The sequence below is a fragment of the Uloborus diversus genome, chromosome 5 (assembly GCF_026930045.1).
Source record: "Uloborus diversus isolate 005 chromosome 5, Udiv.v.3.1, whole genome shotgun sequence".
Classification (NCBI taxonomy): Eukaryota; Metazoa; Arthropoda; class Arachnida; order Araneae; family Uloboridae; genus Uloborus; species Uloborus diversus.
Window position 1 is genome coordinate 130,035,255 of NC_072735.1, and position 10,927 is coordinate 130,046,181.

At 33.3% G+C, this 10,927-nt stretch overlaps 1 protein-coding gene across 1 annotated transcript in view; it reads right to left on the reverse strand.

Annotated features, from left to right (window-relative positions):
- Window positions 1-10,496: 10,496 nt before the first annotated feature.
- The window catches only part of LOC129223136 (uncharacterized), a 10,681-nt gene continuing 10,250 nt past the window's right edge, over window positions 10,497-10,927 (reverse strand). The window contains exon 3 of the mRNA XM_054857703.1: window positions 10,497-10,522. Coding sequence (XP_054713678.1) covers window positions 10,497-10,522 — 26 coding nt within the window. The remainder of the gene's footprint in view (window positions 10,523-10,927) is intronic.

Genomic DNA, 10,927 nt, shown 5'->3' on the forward strand with positions numbered 1-10,927 from the left:
ATCTAGTAGGTGGTTTCAAACTTCTGGTTTAGTTAGGAGGGAGAAACTACAGTAAAACCTCGTTAAGTCGTCACTCAAGGGACCAAAAATTTTTGACCACTTATGCGGAGTGACTACTTATGTGGAGTGGGGGTATTTATGAAGAAAAAAAAAGCCTTACAAATATTCATAAATAGTAGTAGAATTCTGTGAGAAAAACAATATAATCAATGACTATAAATTAGTGCAAATATTAAAAAGGGGGAAATATACTAATGATAGCTACTTTGTTTTATTTTCTCTTACTTATACATTACTAAATAACAACTTAACTTAATGTAATTACGGTACAGTAATACTGTTATTGATTTCAGCAGAGCATAAGAATTAACAGCAATCATCTTAATTACATTTATTTGAAGAAAAGCATATTAGAAAAACGGCAGATACAAACTCCAAACAACAACGTAAGTAATTCTAAGCGTACTGAAGAAAATGATCATTGCCGAGCAGCGAAAGTCCGCCAAGAGTTGGCAAGATATCGCTCAATTTCAACACTTTATCCCGTAAAATTGATTTGGGTCAATTCCATTCATTTATAAAGCCACAAAAAAGCGAAAATTCTTATTGAAATCTCATCTTTTACCGAGGCTATGAGTAATGTGACTCGGGTGCCGATCGATGCACCAGTTAGTCAACTCTCATAGAATAAATTTTCATAAAAATCGGGTAAATTTTAAATTTTGGACAGGATTTTCAGTCAAATACTCCACTGTGCATTTGTCAATCAGTCAAATACCCCACTTAGATTTTTTTTAATGAAACTCCCCCCCGCCCCCAGCAAAACTCTGCTATGAATTGTGATTTTCAAAAGATCTAGTTGTTTCACATTTAATTTATTAATTTTAATTTTATCTGATGCTTGTGTAAATGAGAAATTGGGTTTCACACGAATAGTAGCTTTAATTTTAGTGTTTTAGGAGATTTTTATGATAAAATAAGATCATTTCTATCTATCGAATTTTTTCTGGCAATGCGATGTATGGAGGTTACTGTATATCATGATGGATCACGATACATATCAGACATTGATTTTGAAAATATCATGATAATATTTTTGATATGTTTCCATCTATGGTATTTTTACAATACAATAATATTGTTCATTTATTATTAAAAATAACTTAAACTGTATGCACATGCACTATTTTTATGATGTACTGTCGGTTCCTGTACGACTTTGCTCATTTATCTGTTAACATTAGCGCCTACGGGGAAACTGAAAGTCGATGTAGATTTCGTACTTGAAGGCGAATTTTTTCCAAACAAATTTTGTTGGATATAGCTCTTGATGCCAGACTCCAAGAATTTAGGGGCACCTGACTCCGAATCCGATTCCTGTGCTCGACAATTACTCGGATTCCTTCTCCCCGACTTCGACTCTGACTTCGTAGCTTTGGCAAAAATTTATACACAGAGGACAAATGACTGACTCCGATTCTTGGATATTCGTCCCCCGACTCCGTTATCCCAAAATGAGTGACTCCGACTCCGCAGCTATGGTTTTAACTGTGAAATAATTATTGTTGATATGATTTGTTTTTATTTTAACGCTAAAGTTTTAATTTAGGTATTCAGTTTTCGGGGAATGAACTCGGTCATTTATGTTTCTACATAAAGATATGTGCAGACGATTTTTTTTATGACAATGAAAATTATTTCTTTAAGTTGACATTTTATTGTTTTTATTTATTGGTAAGTGCATTAATTCATTTAAGAAACTATTTTCGGCAACTATTCAAAAAAGTGTGCATTAATACATCATAAAAATATAGTGAATAACTTTTGGGTTGTTTTTAATAATAAATGAACAATATTACTATGTTAATATAATATTTATATTGAAAATATCGTAGTTGTAAAAATAATATTTTTATTTTATGTCCACCATAGCTTTTCGGAAAATTGAAACAGCTTAAAAGTTTTCTTAAAAAAAAAAAAAAGTTTGCTTTTTCCCCCTCTAAACAAACGGTTGGGGTGTTTTCTATTCCATATCAAGAACAAAGATGGCAGCACTATGAAATAGGACTCCTCTGTTGGAGGTGGGACATTCCAACCCCATATTCTACTTTTAAACATTCATTTCCTGTCAGAATTCTACATTTTTACGGAAAGTTATACTTTTATTTTGTGCAAGAACTGTTTGAAAACAGGCAACAACTTGTTTCTGAATGCTTTTGCCCCTGGGACAGAAAATGGCTCTATGTTGGTCTCTACCTCTTTTTTATGAATATAGATGGCAGCACTACAAAACAGCTTCCTCTTTGGATCATTTGGATGCGCCTGCTCAATTTATTTTAACGGTAAACAGACATCTGCAAAAGCTGCCTCCCTCCAAACGAATAGACGCGTCCAAAGTTTTATAAACACTTGTGCTTTCAAAGTAGCTTCACTTTCAGTTTGCGTTTACACGTTAGAGCAGTGTTAGCACCACGTCATTATTCAAATTCATTTGTAATTTGGAGCTAGTTTTTGCTAAGTAAGTAGTATTTTAATGAATATCATTCTGTATTTCATATTCCGGCACGATAACTTCGTCAATAATAATCCATTGCTTAGTGTTTTTTTTTTTTTAATTTTTACTTAGAATAGTCAATGCGTCACTGAAACAGTAATGTAAATCCAAGTGCTATTCAGTTTGTAGTGATTTAATAAAATGCTTTTTAAATGAACACTATTAATTTTCATGAGAAAGAAGGAGAATAACTCACTTGGTTTGTGTTATAAAGTTGAAAAAATACCGAACAACAGTTGTAACTGTTAAACCTTAGGTTTCAGTTTCATTTTTAACAGAAGTAGAATACCAACCTTGCCATGCTTACAGAACAATAGAAATTTCGAGAGATATACTGTTAGTAAATAAAAAGGTATTAAAAAAAAACATCAAACTATAAATTTGTTATTGAAAAAACAAAGAGATGAATATTTATCACACATAAGTGATATGAATATAAATAGCTGAATAATGTCCATTAATAAAATGACATAAAATAATTCAATGACTCGCATTCAATTAAATTTTCTATTTCGGAACATGTATTTTGTTTATTCAACATAGCGAAACAAAAAGCAAGTTTTGAATTGTTGAGAAATATGACATGCTTTTGATGTACAGTGGACGCCGGTTCATTGAATCGGTGGTTAACTGAATCGGCCGCTTTAATAAGTCAAATTGTCAAAAACAGAACAAAATCCAGTTTTATTGAATCAGCCGCTCTATAGAATCAAAACTGTTTAGAACAAGCGTGATTCATATAAGCGGCGGTCAATTTATTTCTCCACTATTTTAATAGCGTCAACAGTCTCAAATTTAAATTTTTCCCTCTGTTTTTTTTTCCAATTAAAAAAAGATATGGGAAACAGTCGGTATTTAAAAAACGGTGAAATACAGATTGATTTTGCATTTTTAAAATGCAGTCATGTTGTTTTTGAAGTATTTATTAGCTGTTTGAATGTTCAACTGTTGGTTTACGTGCTTTTAGTATATATGTATGTGTAAGTGTGTCCCGTATTCAGGGCCGGATTTGGAAGTTGGAGGCCCCGGGGCAACGGAGTGGATAATCTGGGTTCGAAAAGATCATTATATTTTCGAAAATATCCGATGCTTTGATATGTATCCGAATATTTTGATATATATGTATATATCCGACATTTTCGATCGGCACTAAAATAGTAAATGCATCCTGAAGTTACTGCTATTTATTTTTTTATACTATTATTATAATAATTTATAGGGGAGGAAAAACATAAAATTTGATGACCGGTGAAAGTGAGGATATTTTGTAAAAATGTTATTGTAGGGGCCCCTTTGTTGTGGAGGCCCCGGGGCAGTAGCCCCGCCTGCCCTCTCCTAAATCTGGGCCTGCCTGTATTTGTCCGATATTTTCAATTTCTCATGACTCATTTAAATAGTCATTGCTTCCTCATATCATAGTTTATTTTCTTATAGTATTATAAATATAATGCATTGACTTTAAACTTGTTTCTTTTGTTTATATTCATAAAATATATGTTGTGTAAACAATAACGTATTTTGAATGGCATTTAAAAATAAATGGTTTATATACAGTAGGGAGGGATTACTTTTCTGGCGCACACGAAAAACGTGCGCTCTTTTAACTTTTTGCAAAACGTGAGGCTGATGCCCATTCTGTGCAGTAGCATACCTAAGGGGATATTTAAAAAAAATTCTCCCCCTCCCTCCAAGGTCACCCCGATGGGAGGGGACCACAAGTCACAAAGACGTCGGAAATTTTTTTTTTTTTGGGGGGGGGGGGGGGGGGACATTTGACTAATGGATTCCAAAAATAAGGAAACATTATTGCAAATACTTATTTTCTTTTTTAACTTGTTTTCAATGATGCTCAACGTTCCTTTGCAGTAGATGTTATGTATGTATGTAGGTGTGTATTGTATATGTGTGGATGCTCGAATTTTATCATTCGGTAAAATTGGGATTTCATTCGGCAAATTGAGAATTCTCCCCTTTCCTAAAAATTTCAATTCTCTCCTAACCATTTCACATAAATGAATAAAACCACTAATATTTGCAATTTTTAAATAAATATAACTAATGTATGTTCTTGAACCAAATAAAGAATAAACATATTTCGATTCCATCTATACTAATATATGAAATGTTTTTCAAAGCATCTTTAGCTTTTAATAGAATTTGTTTCAAACCACTTGCCCTCCACCACTGCTCCCCGGTATACAAATTGTGTAGTCTTAGTCAACTTAAAGAATCTGCCATGTTCCCTTTTTTTTTTTTTTTGGAAAATTAAGGATTGTCATTTTCTCCTTTTTTTGTGTGTTTTTATTTTTTACTTTTTATTTTTGAAAAAGCATTTTTCTACTTGAATGATCAATGTTTGCCCCCCCCCCCCTTTTTAGCAGTTAAAATGCCACCCCTCTGGCAAGAGCCACTCCTACCAACCCCTTGGTACCGTACTGTCAGATGTAGTATAGGTGGTTTCAAACTTCTGGTTTAGGAGGGAGCAGTGGCGCACACAGGAATTTTACGAGGGGAGGGTCCAAAGTCGAAAGCCTCATTCTGATATTATATATCAATACGCCCTCAAACAAACATATTGACATGATTTTATCAATTCCCGAAAACCAAAAATAGTGAAAAATAGACAGTTGAATAAATAATTACCATTATTTAATGAAATAGATTTGCTTAAATAAATAATCAGAGAGCAAAATAATTTACCATTTTACATTTTTCATAATTACAAAATGGATTCAAGTTCATGAATCTCATTTTAATTGGTAATTACAAAACTATAAACATTATTACAGTGCTGTAATTTATAATCACCATTATGCTTCTCATTGGCAATTCGCTATAGGAAAAATGTACAATATTAAAAAAAAATCTTTTAACATGAGGATTTTATTTTTTCACTTATAATAACTGAATTTATTGTTACTTTTGTTTAAAATTACTCTACGTAAAAAATACATAGAATCGTAATCAATCGGGGGAAAAAGCAGGACCTATGGGAGGGGTCCGGACCCCCTTGTGTGTGCCACTGGGAGGGAGAAACTATCTCATTCTATTTCTCTGTATCTCCGACAGTATCTCTCGGAAAACGAAGGTCCATGCCCAGGGGCGTAGCTAAGGGGGGGTTTTGGGGACAAAACCCCCCCCGAAAAGTTAGTCTCAAAAAAAAAAGAGAAAAAGAAGAGAGAAGAGAAAGAAAAAAAAAGAAGAAAAGGGAAAAATTCCAAGCGATTATACATACATATATATATATATATATATATATATATATATATATATATATATATTATATAAGAAGTAACCCCCCCCGAAAGTCGGGTCTAGCTACGCCACTGTCCATGCCCCCTTATGCCTGAAATAGGGTCCTAGGAAAGATTTACACTTTGTACTTGTTTCAATTTTCCAGTCACAATAGGATCTTACAAGTTTTAAGTTTTTGTTTTACATTTTCAAGTTTGTTTTTCTTTTGTTTCGTAGATCTGCAAATAATGTTTATTGCACATATAGTCTGGTGTTAAAAGGGAAAAAAAAGGCATTGTTATAAATAGGACTGAAAACGGTACCTTGTCTTTAGTTCAAGAGCAGTAATAAATCAATGTGAATTAATGTTATTGATTTTAATGAATGTATGAATAATAGGGGAGTGGGGGCAATTCCGCTCGACCCCATTGGTACACTACTGCAATCTGAATTTAATCGTTCTTCAAATATCCTCCCAGAAATGGAAGTCCGGTGCTTTTCTTCAAAAGTTTCGAAATGTATTTTTAAAAACTTAGTTTGAGAGGAACTTTGGTTATGTTAAGGGTCGGGAGAGGAGAGGTTTGCGGCCATCCCCCGGCAATTTTTGGCAATCGAAAAGTTGTCGATTATCTTCGACCATTTTAGGAGGAGATGTTACGGGGATTCAGAAAATTTTTGAAATTACGGTTAGGAAAATGGAGTTTGATGTTTGTTGGAGAAGAGATGAAAGAACATCTCTAGAAGTTTAATTGAAGCTCCAGAAACATGATTTTAGCCTCTCTTCGATGATGAGAGGAGTTTGCAATGGCTCTCCTTCTGAAAGTTTTCAAAATAGAATTCGAAACTTAAGTCAGTTGTCAGCTGGTTCAAACATCACCAAAATATTTTATCACATGAGCATGTCGTGGTGCGAGTTTCATTGTCGAAACTCACGGGTTAATCGATTATTGGCCATTATATATATAAGGATAATTATTTGGCTGTCTTATGTGAATATTGCAGTTGTGATAGAGATAAGTTTTATGAAATGTGTTGATAATTTGATTCATTCTAATAGGTATGTCAAACAAGAGAGGCAGAGGAAGAAAACCCGAGAAAACGGGGGGAAACGACGGGAAACGCAATCATGACGATATTGACGTAAGTGCATCATTTTTTTTTTGATACTGCATTGAAAATAATTTTTAAAATATATAATTTTCTACCTTATTCCATGGAAAGTCAAAATGACCCAAATGCAGGATGGCGACAGATCAGGGCCACCCGATTCCTCGGATACTCGGGAGTGTACAGTATTTGGGAAATTTTAAGTATTTGTATATAACTTTTTCTCACGAGTGTTATGCTTTGTTTCCTAAATAAAGGTCAAGTTTGAGATTAACACTTGTGAAATTAAACAGTAAATGTTTTCATTGCAATTACCATGAATAACTAAAAAATTTTAACATTGAAACTAAGTTTTAAAGATTAAATAAAAAGTCTTTTGATTCAAATGCTGAATTTTACCTGTAATAACACTCATAAGAGACTCATAATAAGACTCATGAGATAAATGATTGTAACCTCAACCTTACTTAAAACCTTGTTAGCTGAAAAAACATAATGATCCCCTTATGTTTTTTACTTCCTGTTTCAAAATGGTCCACTTAGACCTTTTTTTTTATAATGGGTAAAAGATATGTTTCAGACGTGCCAATTGCTTTGCTTTGAAGATTTAACTCTGCTGGGTTGTTTCTTTTAGGCAAAAGCACTACTTTTAGTCATTGAAATTAATAGAATAAGCAAAAAAAAAAAAAAAAAAAAAAACATGGATAGAGAAAAAACTTTTATTTTCCTAACACTTATCTTTTAATTTTTTTTAAATGCCCAATTTGGAAAATAAGGCGTTTTCATAATGACATTACAAAGGATGTACTTTGGCACATCTATGGTGTACAGAGTTTCCATGTTATGATTATCAATTGCGCTTACGCTTGCTATAAACCGTATCGTTGCCAGTAAACGTGAGTCGAGATGCGAGTTAAATATTGCACTCTGTGCTAATGGCATCAGTGAAGGGCATTTCATCATTCGTGATGTCATGTGCAGAAGAGTAAGCAACAAAATTGCACTGTTTAAAATGATTCTTTTTTCTTTCCACATCAATTACCTTTTCCAGATGGGAAGTGCAGTTTTTTGTTTTAATTGTAATTATTATAAATTTTGCAAATTTAGTAAATATGGCTCTAAATTAACTATATTGTATGAAATTATTCTTACTTCAACAGGCAAAGCTGCTTAGATCCCTCTTTCTGTGTGTGTAGTCACATTTTAGAATGAATTGAAAATTTGCAGTTTTTCTTATATAGACAGTGACTAATATAGTTAAGAAAAGGAATCGTATTATTATTTTACCCTGAAAATGTGCGTTAATGATGGAAACCTTTTCTTTAAGAAAAGCATAGAACAAAATTGCACCATTTCTAAGCGTTATAACGTATTTATAGATCCTAAAAATTCATTGAATAGAGAACTTATCTTAATTTTAAAAGCAAGCCAAATGGATTCATCTGCTGTATGAAATGTATTACGTTTATAAATGTATTGTAATTAATATCTACCAATTTTTGAAAATAAAAAGAAAATTTTAAAAATTCAATTTAAATGAAAAAAAAGTTGTACTTTTTTGTTTAAAAAAAAAAATCACGAACCTTGCTACTAACTTAAATTTGGAAGTCATAGAGCTGCAGGTTTTTCCATTTCAATGATGGCTAACTTTTTTCAGCAAAGGTAAGATGATGTTTATAGATGTGAATTCTTGTAGACATATCATATGATTAGTTTTCAAATTGATCAATGAAATATGAATTGTATCCAAATGACCCCCATCCTCCTATAAATGATTAAAACAGGGTTCGTACGTCTCCTGAAAAACTCCTGAAATTTAATTTTTTCTTCTAAGGGCCTTTCAAACTCCTAAATTTTTGTTTTAACCTCCTGATTTTTCTCCTCTTTCTGAAAATAATTTTCAACAACAATCGCTAATTTTATTTCCATGTCATCTCTGTTTAGGCAGCCATATTGTACAGTGGCGGCTCGTCAATATGGTGGGCAAAAAACAGTGCATAATTAGATTATTTAAAAATGTCTTTTTGTGTTGAGGCCATTTCAACGGCGGCCCACAACTAAAACCAACTGCGAGCAACGATGTGTATGGGCCGGCTCCCTTCGAAAAATATCTCCACCCAATAACAATAGTAGAAGCAGTGGGAGGAATGTGTCTCCTCTCGCGTCGCTTTAGACCATGTTTCACAGGGGTGATTGTATTTCGGTATTTTACCCAATTTCCGATATTTTCATGTCCGAAAATACCGGAATTATGTGTTTTTTTTTGTTATGCTTTTATCTCCCTACCTCCGCAATCTTTTTAAATTATATAATACTCATCAAATATACCTGCAAGAGCCTTAAGATGGATAAATGTCAATATAATTTGTATAACACCAGCTCAAAAGTATTTTTGTAATCCATTAAAAATTTAATCAAATGTACACGCAATATTTTGACTCAGAACTATTTAATACTATGGCAAAGGTGCACTTAAGTAATACTGGCCAAAGATTATCCCCCGTTCTCGCTTTAAAACTTTCAGGTATTTTTTAATGAACTCACAATCACCCCTGGCTTTCAGTGAGACGATGGGCAGAATTTTCGGAGCCCACCCCACGGGGAAAGGAAAAGTTCTCTCTCTTTTGATTTAATCTATTTTTTCCTTTCCTTTAATCTTAAACGGCTGTTACTACAGTGACCTCTCACTTATACGCGACCAAAGGGGACAACGAAATTTTCGCGCACAAGTGAGATTCGCACATAAGTGAAAAATCCCAAAAATAAGCTTAAATATAGTAAGTTATCAACAGTTATAGTAATACTAATAGTACATTACTGATACTAATGAATAAATACGCACATAATTTCCATTTATGCATTGTAATTTAATAAAAATGTAAAATTTGAAGTTGCACGTTTTGTCATTTTTTATATACTGCACAGTATGTAAGCAAATTTCAAAAAACTTAAAAACTGTCTCGTGATCAGTGTCATAAGTCTGTGAGGATACAAAAGATCCTCGATAGGCTATGTCGATGCTTTCCGCCACCACGACTTTTTGGAAGGTCAAACTTTTCGCATGTATCCCGTTCTCCCCCTCTCGATGTCAATCACAAGACTCCAAATCGCACACTTGCGCGAAAAAAAACATGTTCTTAGAAAAAAAAAACATTGGAATAAAGGTGTGTGAAAGCATTCCAAGAGACATCAAGTGAGAAAAACGCGCATAAGTGAAAAAAGCGTATAACAGAGGTCGCATATAAGCAAGAAATCACTGTATCAGGTATTGGGGTTTACAATATTTTGGGTTCCCACTCATTTCATTGCATGGGATGCCCATTTTAATTTGTTTATTTTTCTTCATGGAACCGAGTGCGCATTCTCGAAATTTCTGAACGGAGATTTTATTTTCGAAAAGGCCGTTTGCCGTTTTTTAAGTTTCGGTTTGAATTTAGGTTCGGTTGGTTTTCAGTGTCGGGCTGGTACAATAAGAGTTAAGATTATATTTTTGAATTAAAAGCTGTTCCTAAAAGTCTTCATTGGGTGAGATTTTTTCAATTTTCTTATAAGCTATGATATTTGGTTCAAGTAATAAGTCTTAATCGTGTTGGGCCTATTGTCATGCCTCTTCTACGTTAGAGTATTCTAATGCTGAGCAAATCTAAATTATTACTCAATTAAAAGTAATTTATATTTCTTATGAAAATAATGTATTGGTAATTAAATAAACTGCGTGTTTCTAGAAGAATTAGTCACCAGTTTCATAATTTGATATAAACAAAGCATGTTAAAATGAAAGTTAATGCTGCTGTATGATCCGAGTCATTTGGATTTAGTCACAATCCAATTTTTGCTATCCTGCATGGGAAAAAGAGGGGGGGGGGGTCTTAATGGTCTTCATTGCGTTATTATTTGGCACGCCCACCTTAGTTCTCTTCCTTTTCTGTTTCCCCCCCCCCTTTTTTTTTGTGAAAATTTTATATAATTGTCAGAGGCAACCCGAACTAAAACTTTTGGCAGGAGAGTGGTCGAGTTCTCAATTCACGAAAT